This window comes from Oncorhynchus keta, chromosome 31 (assembly GCF_023373465.1).
Source record: "Oncorhynchus keta strain PuntledgeMale-10-30-2019 chromosome 31, Oket_V2, whole genome shotgun sequence".
NCBI lineage: Eukaryota > Metazoa > Chordata > Actinopteri > Salmoniformes > Salmonidae > Oncorhynchus > Oncorhynchus keta.
The window spans coordinates 810,561-832,586 of record NC_068451.1 but is presented as its reverse complement, the minus strand read 5'-3'; the positions used below and the strand labels follow the sequence as shown (position 1 = coordinate 832,586).

Genomic DNA, 22,026 nt, shown 5'->3' with positions numbered 1-22,026 from the left:
CAAAGTTGTTCTTGCTTGAGAAATATTGTTTTGCTAAAAATGTATTTTTTAAAAACAATTTTAATGGAAATCTACTACAGTAAGGTACTAGTTACCCAGAAATGATTTATTATTTTTAAATATTAACTAGTCTAGATCCACTTGTCGGTTCTTGTGATTCAGCTATATGCCTGAATCCCAGATGAATGAGAGATATTGTCCCATTCATTTGGAATTACAGGATTTAGCTGGATCTTCACAATTGAAGATGGGAAGTGGGACTCAAAGAGTGAAAGACTCAGAGTGATTTAAGGTTTTTAATTATAGGTGACTATTTACAGGCAGTTACTAAAATTCCACATTTCGTAAAAAAAACTAAGTTAAACTGAACACTTAAAGATTCCCATTGCTGTAGTGTTTAATCATACAGTAATATTTTGTGCTTAGAAAAATAGCAACCTATAATACTATTATAGTTAACATTTATTTTCAAATAATAAGGAAGAACAATATATACACAACAGTAACCTAAATGCATCTGTACATTAAAGGACTCTGTAATCTACTGGCCAGAATACAACGCATGTAACATTTCTCCAGATAAAAAAGTATTTTCCTGACGAAATGATTCCCTGTCAACCGTAAAATCCACTAATTGTGTTTTTTTTTCATCAAATCCTGATCTATGCCAACTGCACTTTGATACAAATCTTTACAGAATGTAACATTTAAACTTTTGTTTTATTTAAGATGCCATCATCATAATCTTAGCATTTTAAAACAGCTATTATTTGCAGCATTGCATGGTTTGACCTATGTAGATAAGTACAAAAAACACAAATAAAAAAGCGTAAATAAAAAAAAAAGTGTTGATTCAATAATTGCACTGTGTGTTGGCTCATGCAGCGAAATGAAGAAATCTGTGATATGAAAACAGCATTCTACTGTCAGCATGGGGATCAGAGTCTGGCAAAAAAAAATGACGAAAAAAAAAGAAAAAAGAATAGCACATCAACTACTTCTCGTTGTGTTCTTTCCTATGACTAGTTAAAGCTCAAATGCTCACCCCGCGTCACAGCCAAATATAAATACAGGCAAGGCAGGCTAGCTGTTAAGAACGTTGGGCCAGTAACCGAAAGTTCGCTGATCGAATCCCCAAGCGGACTAGGTGACAAATCTGCCGCTGTGCCCTTGAGCAAGGCACTTAACCATAATTGCTCCTGTAAATCACTCTGGATGAGTGTCTGCTAAATGATTAAAATGTAAAAATGCACACTATTGAAACAGGTTCAAATAAAAGCAGTAATTTCTGATGTGATCAAAATATTATGCGTTACAGTTGTCATTATTAGAACTCTCAAGTTTCAGTCTAAGAAATCACAGAAATCTATACACAAGTGAAACAAAAATCCCAGAGCTTTTCCAGTTAGGAGAATGGCAAATCCCACAGTCGTCTTCCTCCTCATTCTCTTTCTGCAGCTTCGTCTCTAACATTTATTATCAATGTGTTTATTATTGTAGCTGTCATTATTAGGACTATTATTACTGTAATGTTATTACATATTGCATCTCTGCAACATGGGTTAACTGTGCCATACAGAGTAAAATCTGAAAAAAAGGAAACATCGAAAGAGGTGGCAAAAGGTCGTTGTCAGTGGAACCCTGAAGGATAACACACATCGGCAGAGTGGCTCCCAGTCAGCCCTCTCGGTCAAGCCCCTCTGCCACCTCTTCACTTTGTTGGCACTTGGTACCCCCTATTGTCTGATAGAAATACTGCATCTGGTCCTCAGTCCCCCTGTTTTCCGTTCAGTCAATTCCAGGGCCTTCCTTGATGATCTGTACAGTACATTCAGCAACATAAAAGGGAAGTCTGTTTAGGGAGCACCAAGACCCCGTGACTCCTCTCCAGAGACTCTGCCGGCCACTGGTTAAGTAAGTGTTTTCCAGTATGGGGTGGATACTAAGGCCGGTGGAACCTAAAGAAAAGGACATCAATGATAATTTGATCAATCACAACAACTCAACATCTGCTAAATGACTTAAATGTAAATGTAAATGTAAAAAGGTATTTTCCAAGGCTGTAAGAGCAGCCAATTACAGGGATCGAAACAAATGTCTTGGTATGTTAATGCAAGATCTATATTATGAAGTTATTTACACAATTACATGTTGTCCATAGGCTGAGGAAGTACCTTGTATAGATCCTACTGTCTTCATGAACCTCCATTTCAGAGCTCTTAAAGTCATTGAGCTCCTTCCGAATGGCAGCCTGGACGAAGGTGGGAAAGTTAATACAATTAAGACTTGCACAAGACAGCGTCTAACTGCTAAAGTAAATACAGAAATATATACTTCCATTACTGGGCAATAAGATATACTGGTGTCAATAAGTAAGTGCATTACAAGCCGTGGGGTTTAGGGAGCTATGACTGACAGCTGATTGTACCTTGTCGGCGGGTGTTAGCTTGGTCCAGGGCTTGTCTGCTCGCCGATCATAATCATTGGCTGTGGTGACCTCCACATACTCGTGGAAGCGCAGGATCTTTCTGGCCTGTAGCTCAGCAACCGTGGGCCTCTCACTCAGCTAGAGGAGGAGTTAAATGAAGAGTTTAAAGGGATGACGCCCTTTAGGCTTTCTCCTTATAGAGCTCCATTTTTATGGAACGGTCTGCCTACCCATGTCAGAGACGCAAACTCGGTCTCAACCTTTAAGTCTTTACTGGAGACTCATCTCTTCAGTGGGTCATATGATTGAGTGTAGTCTGGCCCAGGAGTGGGAAGGTGAACGGAAAGGCTCTGGAGCAACGAACCGCCCTTGCTGTCTCTGCCTGGCCGGTTCCCCTCTTTCCACTGGGATTCTCTGCCTCTAACCCTATTACGGGGGCTGAGTCACTGGCTTACAGGGGCTCTCTCATGCCGTCCGTGGAGGGGGTGCGTCACCCGAGTGGGTTGATTCACTGTTGTGGTCATCCTGTCTGGGTTGGCACCCCCCCTTGGGTTGTGCCGTGGCGGAGATCTTTGTGGGCTGTACTCAGCCTTGTCTCAGGATGGTAAGTTGGTGGTTGAAGATATCCCTCTAGTGGTGTGGGGGCTGTGCTTTGGCAAAGTGGGTGGGGTTATATCCTTCCTGTTTGGCCCTGTCTGGGGGTGTCCTCGGATGGGACCACAGTGTCTCCTGACCCCTCCTGTCTCAGCCTCCAGTATTTATGCTGCAGTAGTTTATGTGTCGGGGGGCTAGGGTCAGTTTGTTATATCTGGAGTACCTCTCCTGTCCTATTCGGTGGCCTGTGTGAATCTAAGTGTGCGTTCTCTAATTCTCTCCTTCTTTCTCTCTCTCGGAGGACCTGAGCCCTAGGACCCCAGGACTACCTGACATGATGACTCCTTGCTGTCCCCAGTCCACTTGGCCATGCTGCTGCTCCAGTTTCAACTGACCTGAGCCCTAGGACCATGTCCCAGGACTACCTGACATGATGACTCCTTGCTGTCCCCAGTCCACCTGACTGTGCTGCTGCTCCAGTTTCAACTGTTCTGCCTTATTATTATTCGACCATGCTGGTCATTTATGAACATTTGAACATCTTGGCCATGTTCTGTTATAATCTCCACCCGGCACAGCCAGAAGAGGACTGGCCACCCCACATAGCCTGGTTCCTCTCTAGGTTTCTTCCTAGGTTTTGGCCTTTCTAGGGAGTTTTTCCTAGCCACCGTGCTTCTACACCTGCATTGCTTGCTGTTTGGGGTTTTAGGCTGGGTTTCTGTACAGCACTATGAGATATCAGCTGATGTATGAAGGGCTCTATAAATAACTTTGATTTGATTTATCTACTTCTCCAGAGTCAGATGAATTTGTGTTCTGTATGAAGGAAGTTAGAAGTAGTTTTGAAAGCCAAAATGATATCCACAAGTTCATCTGAATCTGGGGAAGTAGATAAAGGGCATCATTGCCAGTCTCCCTTGAAGACTACCTTCTCTCAGCTTGTTTTAGAACAATTCACTCGTTACTCCTCTGTACGTAAATGTTCTGTTAAATGAGAGAAATATATTATTACAGGTAACAGTAGTGCGTGTGTGTGTCACTGGTCTTACCTTCCTGGTGAGTCTACGTTTGATCTCTCGGACCTCCGCCTGCCTGTCTACCTGGTTCTTGGCTGAAAAGGAGAGAGAGAGTCAAAACCAATGTTTAGAACCCTGTATAGACATTAACCAAATTGTGCAATTGCTGTCCAATTCACAAAAATACGATTTTCCAATGGGATTTAATAAAGGTACTAGGTACAAATACACAAGTACACCGACTGAGATAAAATAAAATAAATCTAATCCACGTTGATAAGAAGTGGCCTCATGCTCTTGGAATGTGGCCTCATTTATATAAATAACAAGAATCCTTACTAAGAGAGAAATACCAGTGGGGATTGAGCTGTGATTAGGTGAAAACCTAGGCCCCATTCTAATTCCAGAAAAGTGCATTATTCCTTCCTCCCTTCCTTTTAGTTCTCTGATTAGACATGATGGGACGGGTGAAGGCAAGCGCTCCTCCATGCCTCCACCACAAAGCTTTCACCTGTCAGAAAAATTGTGATGGGAGTAGGAAAGACTTACGTTGAAGGATGTTTCTCTGCTCCAGCTCCTCTGCACTGGGTCTCTGGCTGAGACGCCTAGAGGATAGAAGTTCACATCAACCTTGTGTTAGATTTGGTGTGTGTATATGTGGAGAGAAGAGGAAAGAGCGAGAAGAAAATGATAGTGAGACTGTGTGGCTTTATCTATTACCTTGTGAGTGCAGAGCCTATTTGTGTGCGTATGGCCTCCCATTGCTCCCTGCTCTGCCATGTCAGCCCTGTTGACCCTTGGTGTGTGTGACCTGGTGTGTGTCCCGGAGTGCGTCGTTCGGTGTGACTGCTGGACTTGTCCTCTCGGGCATGTTTCTCTGGGGCGTGTCGGTTACTCAGTTTCAAAGCTAACGTGTCTTTCCTTCTGACCCTGCTGGCCAAAGCACCTGAACAAGAACCACAGAGAGATGTAGTCAGGTATAGAAAGATATACAATACAAGTCCAAAGTTTGAACACACCAACTCATCCAAGGTTTTTTATTTATTTTGTACTATTTTCTACATTGTAGAATAATAGTAAAGACATCAAAACAAAAAACAAACAAAAAAATAACACATATGGAACCATGTAGTAACCAAAAAGAAAGTGTTAAACAAAACAAAATATATTTTTACGTTTGAGATTCTTCAAAGTAGCCACTCTTTGCCTTGACGATCTCATGGGGAGAGACATTGTTACTAATTTGTAAATAAAGCCCGTTTGTTATTTAGAATTAGAATTATTTAGAATGATTTATTTCTGTTTTTAGAGGGAGAGAAACCAAAAACCTACAGTCATCTATCTCATGGGTCTCCCACTCGAAGAAAGCACAGGTATTGAACCAGCATCTGTAGCAGCACAGCATGTGCTGTTATGCAGTGTCTTAGACAGTTGCGCCACTTAGGCGCTGTACAACGTGACCGGTCGGGAGTGGCCTACAGCACTACAGTAAAAGCAAAATAATCCGAACAAAATAAAATAATAAAAACCTTAGTGTAACAACACTTTTAGTAAGTAATATTGAAGTCGTGCACAATTATAGTTTTCTATTTAGGTTCATGTCTCCCATTCATTGTCAGTTAGAGACACAGTAGGACTCAAAAACATAATCAGTGCTCTAACTCCCCCCTTGCGCTGGTCTGGAGCAATGAAGTGGTGACGCAGGGTACTGTACTAAACCACACATTACCTCTAATCGCAAAACTTTTAGTGGAGCAACCACTGTAGGTGTGTCCAAACCTTTGACTGGTACTGTATAGGTATCCCGTGTGGCTCAATTGGTAAGAGTGCAGTGCTAACAATGCCAAATCAGGGGATACATTTCCACAGGTATTATAGTCACATACAAAAAAGTATGCGCTCACGCTACTGTAAGTCACTTCTAATATGCCACCGAGTCTGCTAGGTGGCATACTTATTTTTACAGTATTTTAAAGACGCTGCTGTATCTGAGTATAAATGTTTATCCATAACCAAATTCAAGTGAGACAGAGATACATACTGGGTGGAGGCTCATCTTCCTCATCCTCATCTGAATTTTCATCTTTATAGAGCACTGGCCCGTCCGAGTCGCTGTCTTCCCTTTGCAGGTCCTGCTCTTCTTCCTCCTCCTCCTCCTCGCTGCTGTTGGGCCCCTCGGGGATGACGTTGATGCTGGGCTCTCCCACCATGCACCTCCTGCTCCGTGGCTCTAGCTCTGGCTGGGGAAGCTCCCCATCGTACTCTTCCTCTTCATCATCATCATCCTCCTCCTCCTCCTCCTCCTCAGAGTAGTCATCCTCAGCCCTGATAGAGAGAGGGAGAGAGAGAGAAATGGAGATCAGATGAGTTTTCAACAGAAATAGGAAAAGCCGCCAGTCACATATTATTGACGGAGCTGATAATAAATCATTGGCATCACAGAAAGATTGTGTGGCTAGATTCATTCATAAGTCCTAGACAAGGTCTTGCCAACTTTACACCTAATGTTTGAGGTGTGTGTTTTACTCAAGTCTAGAACATTGATGAAATATCCACTGGACTCACAGTTTCAGAGGCTGGATGCTGACGGCTAGGGGCCGGCCGCGGTCCCCCTGGTACTCGGGCGGCGTCTCAAAGAGCAGGGAGTGGGCTGAACGCTGGGAGCCATCGGGATGTGGCTGGGCCTGGCCGGGGCTGGACAGGGCCCTCTGGATCATGATGTGCAGGGGGATGGGGGCCGGACGCTGGGGGGGCTCACTGGTGGGGCTGGGGGGGTCAAAGAGCAAGGGCTGAGGGATGGGATGTTGGTAGGAGTGCTGGTGGTGGAGGTAGTGCGTGTGCAGATGCTGGCGGGGGGGAGAAGGGGGGATGTAGTTGGGTAAGGGCGGGGAAGGGGGAGGCATCTGGAAGCCGACTGAGTGGTTATGATGGTCCTCGGGAGAAAGCAGTGAGGGGGAGGGGGTCGGGACCGACTGGGTGGACGCAGAGGGGTCCTCCGGGTTGCGCTTTGTGACAGGGGTGGTCCTCTTGGGGGGCATCGGTGGAGAGGGCTTAGTTGGCACAAGGCTGGTACCGGCCTGGGTGAGGTTGCCTGTGGGATTGAGAAACACAGTATATTGAAGGTGTCACACACACACTGATAAAAACACATGTTCACTTACTTTATTAAACTAAATCTGGGCTTTCAACTGCGGATCAAGTGAGTGCACATGCTTGTTTATATATGTTTATATATGTAAGATCGAGCCCAAGTAACATGGGTGAGTGCACATGAATGGATATACACACCCAGATCACATGACTGAGTCCACATGAATGCATAGATCCACAAACCCAGGTCACATGAGCGCATCCGACAGGGTCTTACATTACAAACGGGTGCATGGGCAATCAAGGTTACAGTGAGGGTTTGAATAAGTACACATGCTCTAGAACACACACAGACCATACACAAATCGATTTGGCCAGTATGCATCCATCTCTTCTTAGCATCTCTGAACTGAGAATTATGAAAAAACCCTGTTCAACCAAGCTGGAATAGACATTTTGCGATTGCATGCAAACCTTTAAATATGTAAGCTTGATGCAGTTGCTGACGGATGTGTTAACATGAAATAGCATTAAAATACAAAGCCATGGACATATACTGCATTGGAGTACAATAGATCACAGCAGCTGACCAATTAAAGTGCCAGACATGAAGCATGCAGTAAACAGGATTGGACTATAACATCTGCTTTAAACAGAGTCAAGCCCTTCATCTGCCCTTCTCTCCTTTCTTGCTCCAGAGCAGATGTGTGGATTAGCCTTTATGGGGCAGCCTGGTCTGCGCTGTGCAGCCACAGCTAGCCATCATGGGAGACACTCAGTTACTCCCCCATTCACATGCCAGAGGTGGTAGTACACATATGGTGCTCAGACACCCACATACACCCACTTAAACCCACACCTCACTCTCATTCAACCTTGTTGCGTACATGCAGCCTATCGTGGCATGAGCATAAGAGAGCACTCAATCCAGGCCGTTATAGGTTAGTCCAGCAGTAGCATCCAGGTAGCATTTGGCATGAGGCATTTCAAGCCAGGATGATGCAATATGATGACGCTGGTGACCAGAAGGTTGACGTTAGTTAACAGGGGGGGGGGGGCATACAGCCACACACACAACGCAGGCTCGGGAAGACGTTAGAGACAGGGTGGGCACCATTGCTGTGGCGATGCCAGTGAAGAGGGGCATTGGTGGGCATCCTTTGTTTTACCTGACCGCAGGCCTCTGCCGTCCCGCCGACACAGGTAGACCGGGAGGGACAGGTAGACGTCATAGTCGCCCTCGCGTTTCCAGCAGGACCAGTAGAGGGGCAGTTGGGAGTCATTCTGGTTCACACCCCCCTGTAGAGTGGAGGCTGGCGGGGGACGAGAGGTATGACACGCAGGCCTTCAGCTCTCATATAGGCTGGCTGAATGTATACAGTGTGTATAGGGTGACCAGACGTCCCTGATTTACAGGGACAGTCCCCAACTTTAGTGGCCTGTCCCCAGCTAGAGCTGTCCCTGACAATATACACGATTATCCCTCAGAAAGAAAGATGCAACTGTGAAGTTACATTTAGGTTGATATTTCAACAATAAAATGCTGTATCCAGTCAAATTTGCATGTACAAATGGTCTATCCCTGTACCAAACTTGTTTGACCGTTTATGAGAACGTTTGATCATTGATACAAACATGTAACCACCGCATGAACAACCATGCTCACCAGGGCCCTCATTTATCAATGTTGCGTAGAAAAGCTTCTAAATTATCTCGTACAAATCCCCTTTTTAGTTGGTATTTATCAATTGCTCGTATGCTTGATTTACAGACACCGGAAAGTATTTAGCCTTGATAAATCAGACACGTTCTAAAACACTGTGCTAGTGCACGTGAAGTCTCATTTACATAAAGAACCGCCCTAAATGACCCCTAATGGTCACAAACCTTCCCTTCAAATCTGCAAGAAATGTCACTGATTTCTGTCCGCCGACATAGAGAAATCAAAGAACACAAAAGAAAACTGCAGAAATAGAACTTTTCATCACCGAAGTGGAAGATATAAGCGTAAGAAGCGTAGAGTGACTCTTCACTGTCTGCTATGGACCAGCGCATTGGCAGCATAATTGGAGAGACCTCGGTGTCTGGCATCATTTGTGATGGTGATACTGAGGATCCTCTCCCAGACCCTGAAGGAATACCAGACACACCAACTGATGGTAAGTCTAGCTTTATTTTCGCAACCATATTCAGACATGGACCACATCTAAATATTTTTTTCTTGACAATAAATGTAACAAAATTAATATAACCAGAATTACAAAACATTAAATCTTTACAGATGTGGGTGATTTTTCAGCCATCCCCAGGCCCACAAGAAGGGTGTCCTCTTTGGCAAGCGCTTCAGCTGCGCAACATATTTTGACTGACGCAGTCCTGAAACAACGAGATCAATAAACCAATTCTAAGATTCAAACAGCAGATGGAGTATGTATGCAACAGCCTTAGGGACAAATACTGGTGCAATGTAAATGTGTTTTCCTTGTCGATTTGATTACAATATTTGGAAGAACAGATACCTAAAACTGTTGTGATATTGACTCTTGTCCTCAGTGCCAGAGCTATGGGTGGTGGGAAACACTCCGTCAGGCATGGGCTCATCGAGTCTAGGTGGATCATTCAGTGTAATACCAATTTTGATTGCAATATTGTGGAGCACACTGCAATCCTTCACAATGTAGCAAACCTAAAAAGGAATTTGCACATTGTATTACATTCACGTAATGGCATTTGAAGGCAAGTCATTTCAGCGGCAAATTACAGTGTGCCTCCTGTCCCAGATAAGTACAGCCAACGCCCTTTCAGCAGGCCTATGGTGCGCTCTACTGTTCTTCTGTGTACGTGGGCTTGGTTGTACCTTGCCTCTTGTTGGTTTGAGGGGTTTGTGAGGGGAGTCATCAGCCATGTTTTCAATGGGTAACCCCAGACTCCTGCAATTATGAACACAACATTCAGATATTGTTTCCCAGTAGAGGTCTAACATGGCAAATAAAACACAAGTCACTTACCAATAAGCCATCCATCCCCAACAGCTCCTTCCTGGAGGTTAAGTCCGAATGAACGGTTCTGCACAATGAATGAATCATGTGTCACCTGGCCACTACATTCAACAAAGCCAAATGTGAATCACAGATGATCTGCACATTGACAGAATGTAAAACCTTTTCTGTTGACGAAGTTAAATTTGCTCAATGATGGTGCTTCGATTGCGATGTGCGTGCAGCAAATTGCTCCTGCGACATTGTGAAATCCAGCTATGGTATGGAAATCCCTTTTCCCTCTGTCCTGTTGCACAGCAGTGTACGGAAACTGGATGTATTGTGGGGTCAATTAAATAATGCCGCGATGGACTGCAGGCAATAATCGGCTCATGGTTGGTTGTGAAATGCCAGACCGATCCGCAATATCCCGTTGGAATGTTCCAGTGGACAAAAATCCCAGGGTGGAGAGGACTTGGGTATGCATTGGGATGGCATTGGTGCGTTTAGTCTCCCTTTCTAATACTGGCGAGAGTTGGTTGCAGTGATACAATAAAATATGCCTTGGAAAACTAAATCTACTTATAAGCCAAGCGTCGCTCTCAGCAAAAAAAAACAAAAAAAACTGCACACACTCATTGAAAACACGCTTCCTGCGTAATGCAGCTTGTGCCAGTTCCTCCAGCAATGCAATATTTGCTATTTTAGACAAGTCACAATTCCTCAGTGTTGCCTTTTATGTTATTTAACTGGTTTAACTAAATTGCCTTCAACCTTACATTCAACTCTTTCTAACTGACTTTATTATTCAATTAGGCTGAAATGGTTTCATGTTTATGAATTCGATAGCACCCTGAGAAAACTATTAGTAGCTGAAGTGTCTATAAAATAAATACATTAATTAACTATTCATGTATTATCCTTTTTCTTCATAGTTTATGATTTGGTCCAGTATGTCAATCCTTTCTCCACCATTTTGGTAGATGGTATTCCATTAGCAGTTTGACTTTTCTACCACAAGGTGCTGTGTACGCATGGTCAGAGGTGTGCTTAAATTTACGCACATTCTCAAGTATATCATGTCAGATTGTCAGAATAATAGTAGAGATAATGATTTATTTCAGCTTTTATTTCTTTCATCACATTCCCAGTGGGTCAGAAGTTTACATACACTCGATTAGTATTTGGTAGCGTTGCTTTTAAATTGTTTAACTTGGGTCCAACGTTTTGGGTAGACTTCAACAAGCTTCCCAAAATAAGATGGGTGGATTTTGGCCCATTCCTCCTGACAGAGCTGGTGTAACTGAGTCAGGTTTGCAGGCCCCCTTGCTCGCACACGCCTTTTCAGTTCTGCCCACACATTTTCTATGGGATTGAGGTCAGGGTTTCGTGATGGTCACTCCAATACCCGGACTTTGTTGTCCTTAAGCCATTTTGCCACAACTTTGGAAGTATGCTTGGGGTCATTGTCCATTTGGAAGACCCATTTGCGACCAAGCTTTAACTTCCTGACTGATGTCTTGAGATGTTGTTTCAATATATCCACATAGTTTTTCCTGACTCATGATGCCATCTATTTTGTGAAGTGCACCAGTCCCTCCTGCAGCAAAGCACCCCCACAACATGCTGCTGCCACCCCCATGCTTCACGGTTGGGATAGTGTTTACATTTACATTACATTTAAGTCATTTAGCAGACGCTCTTATCCAGAGCGACTTACAAATTGGTGCATTCACCCTATGACATCCAGTGGAACAGTCACTTTACAATAGTGCATCTAAATCTTAAAAGGGGGGTGAGAAGGATTACTTATCCTAGGTATTCCTTAAAGAGGTGGGGTTTCAGGTGTCTCCGGAAGGTGGTGATTGACTCCGCTGTCCTGGCGTCGTGAGGGAGTTTGTTCCACCATTGGGGGGCCAGAGCAGCGAACAGTTTTGACTGGGCTGAGCGGGAACTGTACTTCCTCAGTGGTAGGCAGGCGAGCAGGCCAGAGGTGGATGAACGCAGTGCCCGTGTTTGGGTGTAGGGCCTGATCAGAGCCTGGAGGTACTGAGGTGCCGTTCCCCTCACAGCTCCGTAGGCAAGCACCATGGTCTTGTAGCGGATGCGAGCTTCAACTGGAAGCCAGTGGAGAGAGCGGAGGAGCGGGGTGACGGGGAGAACTTGGGAAGGTTGAACACCAGACGGGCTGCGGCGTTCTGGATGAGTTGTAGGGTTTAATGGCACAGGCAGGGAGCCCAGCCAACAGCGAGTTGCAGTAATCCAGACGGGAGATGACAAGTGCCTGGATTAGGACCTGCGCCGCTTCCTGTGTGAGGCAGGGTCGTACTCTGCGGATGTTGTAGAGCATGAACCTACAGGAACGGGCCACCGCCTTGATGTTAGTTGAGAACGACAGGGTGTTGTCCAGGATCACGCCAAGGTTCTTAGCGCTCTGGGAGGAGGACACAATGGAGTTGTCAACCGCGATGGCGAGATCATGGAACGGGCAGTCCTTCCCCGGGACCAATACATAGCATCAGCAATCCAGGGTTTATATACATCATTGACCCCAAACCAACACGACGACTACGTTCATGTTTTATAAGTTGCCAAATGGTTACGTCACGTAAGGGTGTTTTGTACTTGTTTGTTCTACAGTAATGGTAACTCAATAAGATGAGCATATGGTTCGTGGCTGGATATTTGGGATAACGATCCTAAAAATGTTCATGCATTTTTTTACTGAATGGAGTACATGAATGTACACTTTAGGATCACTCTTTCCCAAACCTCCAGCCACTGTGGTGGTTCATTTCTGTATTATCAAACGGGGAGAGTCAAACTTATCACGCAAGTCAGAGGTATACGTAAACTGAATCTTTATTAGTGAGAGCTCTGCGATGGCTGGTCGACGAACCAACCCCTCAGATGATTCGTTGAGAGCCACAACACAAAGGCTACTAAAATCTTTTACAGCAAAGATCCACCCCCTAGGCTACATAACAAACAACAGATGTGTGGAACGGGTCACAAGGTGAGACTTGAGGTAGAGTACCTTACGATAAGCTGTCGACCACACTATCTACCAAGAGAGTTCTCATCTGTATTTTTCATAGCCGTCTATTTACCACCACAGAACAAAGCTGGCACTAAGACCGCTCTCAACCAACTCTCTAAGGCCATAAGCAAATGCTCAGCCAGAAGCAGCGCTCTTAGTGGCCGGGGACTTAAATGCAGGCAAACTGAAATCAGTTTTACCAAATTTTTACCATGTGCAACCAGAAAAAAAAAATCCTAGAACACCTATACTCCACACACAGAGATCCATACAAAGCTCCCTCGTCTTCCATTTGGCAAATCTGACCATACGTCTATCCTCCTGATTCCTGCTTACATGTAAAAACTAAAGGAGGAAGTACCAGTGACTCGCTCAATACGATGGTCAGATGACGCGGATGCTATGCGACAGGACTGTTTCGCAGCACAGACTAGAATATGTTCTGGGATTCATCCAATGGCATTGAGGGAGTATACCACCTCAGTCATCGGCTTCATCAATAAGTGCATCGATGACGTCGTCCCCACAGTGACTGTACATACATATCCCATCCAGAAGCCATGGATTACAGGCAACATCCGCATCGAGCTAAAGGCTAGAGTTAACGCTTTAAAGGAGCGGGAGACTAATCCGGGCGCTTATAAGAAATCCCGATATGCCCTCAGACGAACCATCAAACAAGCAAAGTGTCAATGCAGGACTAAGATTGAATCATACTACACCGGCTCTGACGCTCGTCGGATGTGGCAGGGCTTGCAAACTATTACAGACTACAAAGGAAAACCCAGGCGCAAGCTGTCCAGTGAAGCTAACCTACCAGACAAGCTAAATGCCCTTTATGCTTGCTTCAAGGCAAGCAACACTGATTCATGCACGAGTTCACCAGATGTTTTGGATGACTGTGTGATAACGCTCTCGGTAGCTGATGTGAACAAAACCTTTAAACAGGTCAATATTCACAAAGCCCCTGGGCCAGACGGATTACCAGGACGTGTACTCAAAGCATGTGCGGACCAACTGTCAAGTGTCTTCACTGACATTTTCAACCTCTCCCTGACCGAGTCTGTAATAACTGCATGTTTCAAGCAGACCACCATAGTCCCTGTGCCCAAGGAAGCGAAGGTAACCTGCCTAAATGATTACCACCCAATGGCACTCACATCTGTAGCCATGAAGTGCTTTGAAAGGCTGGTCACGGCTCACATCAACAGACACCCTAGACCCACTCCAATTCACATGCCGCCCCAACAGATCCACAGATGACGCAATCTCAATCACACTCCACACTGCCCATTCCCACCTGGACAAAAGGAACACCTATGTGAGAATGCTGTTTATTGACTACAGCTCAGCATTCAACACCATAGTACCCAATGAAGCTCATCACTAAGCAAAGGACTCTGGGACTAAACACCCCCCTCTGAAACTGGATCCTGGACTTCGTGACAGGCCACCCCCAGGTGGTAAGAGTAGACAACAACACGTCTGCGACGCTGATCCTCAGCACTGGGGCCCCTCAGGGGTGTGTACTTAGTCCCCTCCTGTACTCCCTGCTCACCCATGAATGCGTGACCAAACACGACTCCAACACCATCATTAAGTTTGCTGACGACACAACAGTGGTAGGCCTGATCACCGACAACGATGAGACGGCCTATAGGGAGGAGGTCAGAGAACTGGCAGTGTAGTGCCAGGACAACAACCTCTCCCTCAACGTGAGCAAGACAAAGGAGCTGATTGTGGACTATAGGAAAAGGAGGGCCGAACAGGCCACCATTAACATCGACTGGGCTGAAGTGGAGCGGGTTGAGAGTTAAGTTCCTTAGTGTCCACATCACCAACAAACTATCAGTTACCTCCTCTCCCCCTGGCCGAGTTACCACCACTCCCCCGGGTCTAGTTACCACCGCTCCCCCTGGTCTAGTTACCACCGCTCCCCCTGGTCTAGTTACCACCTCTCCCCCTGGTCTAGTTACCACCTCTCCCCCTGGTCTAGTTACCACCTCTCCCCCTGGTCTAGTTACCACCTCTCCCCCTGGTCTAGTTACCACCGCTCCCCCTGGTCTAGTTACCACCGCTCCCCCTGGTCTAGTTACCACCGCTCCCCCTGGTCTAGTTACCACCGCTCCCCCTGGTCTAGTTACCACCGCTCCCCCTGGTCTAGTTACCACCGCTCCCCTGGTCTAGTTACCACCGCTCCCCCTGGTCTAGTTACCACCGCTCCCCCTGGTCTAGTTACCACCGCTCCCCCTGGTCTAGTTACCACCTCTCCCCCTGGTCTAGTTACCACTTCTCCCCTGGTCTAGTTACCACCGCTCCCCTGGTCTAGTTACCACCTCTCCCCCTGGTCTAGTTACCACCTCTCCCCCTGGTCTAGTTACCACCACTCCCCCTGGTCGAGGTACCACCGCTCCCCCTGGTAGAGGTACCACCGCTCCCCCTGGTCTAGTTACCACCGCTCCCCCTGGTCGAGGTACCACCGCTCCCCCTGGCCGAGGTACCACCGCTCCCCCTGGCCGAGTTACCACCGCTCTCCCTGGCCTAGTTACCACCGCTCCCCCTGGTCTAGTTACCACCTCTCCCCCTGGTCTAGTTACCACCTCTCCCCCTGGTCTAGTTACCACCTCTCCCCCTGGTCTAGTTACCACCTCTCCCCCTGGTCTAGTTACCACCTCTCCCCCTGGTAGAGGTACCACCTCTCCCCCTGGTCTAGTTACCACCTCTCCCCCTGGTCTAGTTACCACCACTCCCCCTGGTCTAGTTACCACCACTCCCCCTGGTCTAGTTACCACCACTCCCCCTGGTCTAGTTACCACCTCTCCCCCTGGTCTAGTTACCACCACTCCCCCTGGTCTAGTTACCACCTCTCCCCCTGGTCTAGTTACCACCTCTCCCCCTGGTCTAGTTACCACCTCTCCCCCTGGTCTAGTTACCACCACTCCCCCTGGTCTAGTTACCACCACTCCCCCTGGTCTAGTTACCACCTCTCCCCCTGGTCTAGTTACCACCTCTCCCCCTGGTCTAGTTACCACCACTCCCCCTGGTCTAGTTACCACCACTCCCCCTGGTCTAGTTACCACCACTCCCCCTGGTCTAGGTACCACCTCTCCCCCTGGTCTAGTTACCACCACTCCCCCTGGTCTAGTTACCACCTCTCCCCCTGGTCTAGTTACCACCACTCCCCCTGGTCTAGTTACCACCGCTCCCCCTGGTCTAGTTACCACCGCTCCCCCTGGTCTAGTTACCACCGCTCCCCCTGGTCTAGTTACCACCACTCCCCCTGGTCTAGTTACCACCACTCCCCCTGGTCTAGTTACCACCACTCCCCCTGGTCTAGTTACCACCACTCCCCCTGGTCTAGTTACCACCTCTCCCCCTGGTCTAGTTACCACCTCTCCCCCTGGTCTAGTTACCACCTCTCCCCTGGTCTAGTTACCACCTCTCCCCTGGTCTAGTTACCACCGCTCCCCTGGTCTAGTTACCACCGCTCCCCCGGTCTAGTTACCACCTCTCCCCTGGTCTAGTTACCACCGCTCCCCCTGGTCTAGTTACCACCTCTCCCCCTGGTCTAGTTACCACCTCTCCCCTGGTCTAGTTACCACCGCTCCCCCAGTCTAGTTACCACCGCTCCCCCTGGTCTAGTTACCACCTCTCCCCCTGGTCTAGTTACCACCTCTCCCCCTGGTCTAGTTACCACCGCTCCCCCCGGTCTAGTTACCACCGCTCCCCCTGGTCTAGTTACCACCTCTCCCCCTGGTCTAGTTACCACCACTCCCCCTGGTCTAGTTACCACCACTCCCCCTGGTCTAGTTACCACCACTCCCCCTGGTCTAGTTACCACCACTCCCCCTGGTCTAGTTACCACCTCTCCCCCTGGTCTAGTTACCACCTCTCCCCCTGGTCTAGTTACCACCTCTCCCCCTGGTCTAGTTACCACCTCTCCCCCTGGTCTAGTTACCACCACTCCCCCTGGTCTAGTTACCACCTCTCCCCCTGGTCTAGTTACCACCACTCCCCCTGGTCTAGTTACCACCACTCCCCCTGGTCTAGTTACCACCTCTCCCCCTGGTCTAGTTACCACCACTCCCCCTGGTCTAGTTACCACCGCTCCCCCTGGTATAGTTACCACCACTCCCCCTGGTCTAGTTACCACCACTCCCCCTGGTAGAGGTACCACCACTCCCCCTGGTAGAGGTACCACCACTCCTGAATAACTCACTGTGTTCTTCAGCTTGCAAGCTTCCCCCTTTTCTCTCCAAACATAACGATGGTCATTATGGCCAAACAGTTCTATTTTTGTTTCATCAGACCAGAGGACATTTCTCCCAAAAGTACCATCTTTGTCCCCATGTGCAGTTGCAAACCGTAGTCTGGCTTTTTATGGCAGTTTTGGAGCAGTGGCTTCTTCCTTGCTGAGCAGCCTTTCAGGTTATGTCGATATAGGACTCATTTTACTGTGGCTATAGATACTTTTGTACCCGTTTCCTCCAGCATCTTCACAAGGGCCTTTGCTGTTGTTCTGGGATTGATTTACACTTTTCACACCAAAGTACGTTCATCTCTAGGAGACAGAACATGTCTCCTTCCTGAGCGGTATAACGGCTGCGTGGTCCCATGGTGTTTATACTTGCGTACTATTGTTTGTACAGATGAACATGGTACCTTCAGGCATTTGGAAATTGCTCCCAAGGATGAACCAGACTTGTGGAGGTCTACAATTTGTTTTCCTAAGGTCTTGGCTGATTTCTTTTGATTTCCCATGATGTCAAGCAAAGAGACACTGCATTTGAATGTAGGCCTTGAAATACATCCACAGGTACACCTCCAATTGATTCAAATGATGTAAATTAGAAGCTTCTAAAGTCATTACATAATTTTCTGGAATTTTCCAAGCTGTTTAAAGGCACAGTTAACTTAAGTGTATGTACATTTCGGATTTACTGGAATTGTGATAGAGTGAATTATAATTGAAATAATCTGTCTGTAAACAATTACAATTTTTGGAAAAATGACTTGTGGTCATGCACAAAACTATAGTTTGTTAACAAGACATTTTTGGAATGTTTGATAAACAAGTTTTAATGACTCCAACCTAAGTGTATGTAAACTTCCGACTTCAACTCTAAGTACAAATTGTTGAATCCCACACGCATGTTTTACGAACATTTCTGTTCGTACACAACATTGATAAATGAAGGCCTAGGCTACTAAACAGGTTATTCTAAAATGGCTAGCCTAAGAAAACTGTGGAGGGGTAATCAATTTCTGTGTTATAATTAATACAGGTATTTGAATGGAATACATTGAAATTTGATAGTTAACTATAGTTCCATGCCCAGATTTTCAATTCCAATATCTGGTCACCTTAACTACACATACACTAGGGTGATGTTCATTAGGGCACACCGTAGCACACCATTTTAAAAACAGTCCAGGTAGTCCTTCCTGTTAAAAGAAAAACGTGTGGTGTCTAATGGACACGACCAAGGTGGATATGCTTACACTGAACGCACTACTCGCACCCAGAACAAGAGGGTCTGTGTAATTTGAGTGTTACGCTAAGTGTCTGAGAGGCTTGTCTGGGCTGTGAGAGGGGCACCAAGTGGGGAAAGTGAAGAGGAAATCAAAACTCCTTCCGTTTCGGGCCCTCTAGGTTAGCCATTGGAAGTCATCACTCTGCACCTAGCTAACTGTTAGGAATATTCCTAACTAACTAGTGGAATACCTTTGAAATACCTTTGAAAACAGTCACTACAGGCTCAGCTAGCATTCATATACAGTTTGATATGTTTCAACAACATCTGGGGAAGCAATGATTGCATATTCAGTACCATGCCGGATGAGTTTTTAGATCTACAAGTTTTCCCAGTAGTTTATGAACACCTTGGTTTGAACATTACCTAACAAAATATACTGGCTAAAATGTATTGTAGACAATAACTGAACGCATTGTAACTGTACCAAATTAAGAATGCAGAAAGTTTATCAGCGAAGCAACTTCTTAATGCCATTTCTCCTTCCTGCTACATCATGAAAAGCCCCATTCTATGCCCCATTTATTAACATATCCGACATGGTTTAATACATCGGAATTGTTTACATAATATGACAGCTGAAATATCTACACACATTCTAGAACGTACATATGAAATAGCTTGACAGACTATAGATGGCGAATAGGTGACAAACGAGTGCACGGCAAATGACTTCCAAGCCTACTAGCTCCAGGCTAAACCAACCAACCTACATGTAATAATGTGTTTAAAACAGTCCTAAGGTAATAGGCGTATCAGATCTCAAAGAGAACAACAGTGAATAATGTCAGACTCCCCTGACGAGAAACGCCCCTGGTAACAACAAAAACAACAATATTGTCTTCGCGTGGAGCTGAGCAGCAGCAGGCTCAGAGCCACCAGAGTCAGTGGTGTCCTGGGAGAGTACAATGCCAGGGAAAATCTGCTCTGCTGCTGCTGTCTAAAATAGTTCAGTCTTATTAAGTCATCGGCTGGGGAACAGCTGCTGGAGCCGCAGGGATAACATCATTATAAGGATGAGATTGGCAAAGTGTGTGTGTGTGTGTGAGAGAATGCGTGCAACGTGCACGTGTCCCTTGTAGTAACCCCTAGGCATGTGACATGAGTCTTCTGCAGACATGTATGCATATGACACGCGACTAAAGGTTACGTGTGGAAGCTCCACTAATTGTGCATGTGCACGTGTGAATGTGTGTGTGCATCGATGCAAACTGCACCTGGTCTCCCCGGGCATCTCATTGGCTAATTCTGCCATTCTGTGATTAAACAGGCCCCTACTACTACAACCACCACAACTAGTACTACTACTCACCCAACATGGCAGCATTAACGCCCCTGTTGACGGGCTTCGGCAGGGGGAGGGGTGGCTGCTTGGTCGCCTGGGGGGTGGAGGATGGCGCAAGGGACACTATTGCTGAAGATTGGGTGTTGGCGCCTGCAGAGGAGACAGTTTGGGCAGGCTTTGCAACTGCAGAGGAAGAAGAGGAGGAGGAAGAGTATGTGGTTGCAGGGTTCGGTTCGCTGCCGGGCTCGTGGGTGGAGCTTATCAGCCACTTGGGGGGCATACTGGACTGTTTGGGGGGCAGTGACTCCCGGAGAGTATCCCGCAGCAAATCTGGGTCAGGCACAAAATGGCTATCTGATTCTGCAAAAAACACACAGCACACAAAAAATATGTTACATAACATACATGTGTTCAAGAGCACTATACATTTAATCACTAATCATCATCATGAGAGACACATGGGCGTATTCGTGTCAAAGACCGTACACACAGCAACTCGCTACACACTGCTAGGCTTTTCGGAGCGTGTTTATTTCTTTCAATAATAGTATATTTTCCATCCCATCACATTATGCATCTCCCTAAAAAACATAAATGTTTCAGTCTTGGGTTGGAGCACTGAGACAATTTGTGCCATTCACTCAGCCACTCTAGTGTGTGTGTGTGTATTGTCATTATCAGGGGATCAGCTGTATAGACAAACAGTGCTGTAATTACCAAACCCCCTCCCCCATTCCCCTAACCCTCCACCCTGCTTCTTATCCCACGCCATTTCTCAAAGCTGAAGTTTATTTATAGACAAGTCTTTATCACATGCTGATGTCACAGAGAAAAGAGGAAACACAGTGCCTTCAGAAAGTATTCACACTCCTTGACTTTTTAAAAATTTAGTTGTGTTACAAAGTGGGATTAAAATGTGTCCTTTTTTTGTCAATGATCTACACAAAGTGCTCAATGTCAAAATAAAACCGCAATATATCTTCATTAGATAAGTATTCAACCCCTTGAGTCAGTACATGTTAGAATCACCTTTGGCAGCAATTACAGCTCTGACACTCTTAAGGGCTTAATACACCTGGATAGGACAATATTTGCCCATTATACTTAAAAAAAATATTCAAGCTCTGTCAAGTTGAACATTGCTAGACAGCCATTTCCAAGTCTTGCCATAGAGACAATTTAAATCAAAACTGTAACTAGGCCACTCAGGTACATTCAATGTTGTCTTAGTAAGCAACCCCAGTGTATATTTTGGCCTTGTGTTTTAGGTAATTGTCCTGTTGAAAGGTGAATTTGTCTCTGTCATGACGTGGCCCTTTCTGGGTGTAGATAGTCGCTTCCCCCTCTCTCGCTCTCTACTACACCCAGGTTCTATTATCTCAGGTCGTAAATTCCTGGTGGAGACTCTCTTCCCCCTTTCATGCAGAGAGAGAGACGATAGAGTGAACAAAGGATTTCACGTGGCCGAACTCCTAAATCCCCAAAATGGGAAAATGAAACTAAATGTCCACTTGTGAGAATGAGGGAAGGGTCAATGGACACTTAAGGGACAGGTATGTTGAGTGTGTTTCATTTGGTAACTTCATAGAGGACAGGAAACACACAACTATATCTCTGAATGCGTACATTTCTCAATTATGGTGTTTGCATCTAAATCTTGATGAGTAAAGATGAAACTCTTTGTGAAATAATGTAATGTGATGTTAACCTTTCATTTTGATAGAATTGTTTTCCCTGTAAAGTTTAACTAGTCAGCGGCCACGCCCCCGTGAGCGAAGACATGATCTGGCATCATGGAACCGCCTTTTCTACTGTTACGAATAAAAGCCCCTCCTAAGAAAATCTTTTTCAGACTAAGCAAACCCACAGTGAGCTTTGATTGCGAAAAGTGAAGACCACGCATACCTCGATGTAAGCTGAGGTGGCACAGGTTTGAGTACCAAGATTAGAAAACCATACCATGTGGAGCATTGGCTACATGCCTGGAAATGGTTAAACTCTGAGACTAACAGAATAAGAGCCAATCTTAGATACTAATTACTAGTCTGCAGCTAGAAATTA

At 46.0% G+C, this 22,026-nt stretch overlaps 1 protein-coding gene across 8 annotated transcripts in view; it reads right to left on the bottom strand.

Annotated features, from left to right (window-relative positions):
* Positions 1-282: 282 nt before the first annotated feature.
* The window catches only part of LOC118364017 (phosphatase and actin regulator 4B-like), a 78,006-nt gene continuing 56,262 nt past the window's right edge, over positions 283-22,026 (bottom strand). For 7 of the 8 annotated variants that reach the window (XM_052489278.1, XM_052489284.1, XM_052489283.1 and 4 more), the window contains 10 exons: positions 19,993-20,325; positions 8,298-8,441; positions 6,604-7,129; positions 6,080-6,363; positions 4,759-4,984; positions 4,588-4,643; positions 4,072-4,133; positions 2,429-2,566; positions 2,175-2,251; positions 283-1,958 (listed from right to left, as the gene is read on the bottom strand). In XM_052489278.1, the coding sequence (XP_052345238.1) occupies positions 1,943-1,958; positions 2,175-2,251; positions 2,429-2,566; positions 4,072-4,133; positions 4,588-4,643; positions 4,759-4,984; positions 6,080-6,363; positions 6,604-7,129; positions 8,298-8,441; positions 19,993-20,325 (1,862 nt within the window). In that variant the 3' untranslated portion in view covers positions 283-1,942. The remainder of the gene's footprint in view (positions 1,959-2,174; positions 2,252-2,428; positions 2,567-4,071; positions 4,134-4,587; positions 4,644-4,758; positions 4,985-6,079; positions 6,364-6,603; positions 7,130-8,297; positions 8,442-19,992; positions 20,326-22,026) is intronic. The other variant, XM_052489285.1, reaches the window with a different exon arrangement.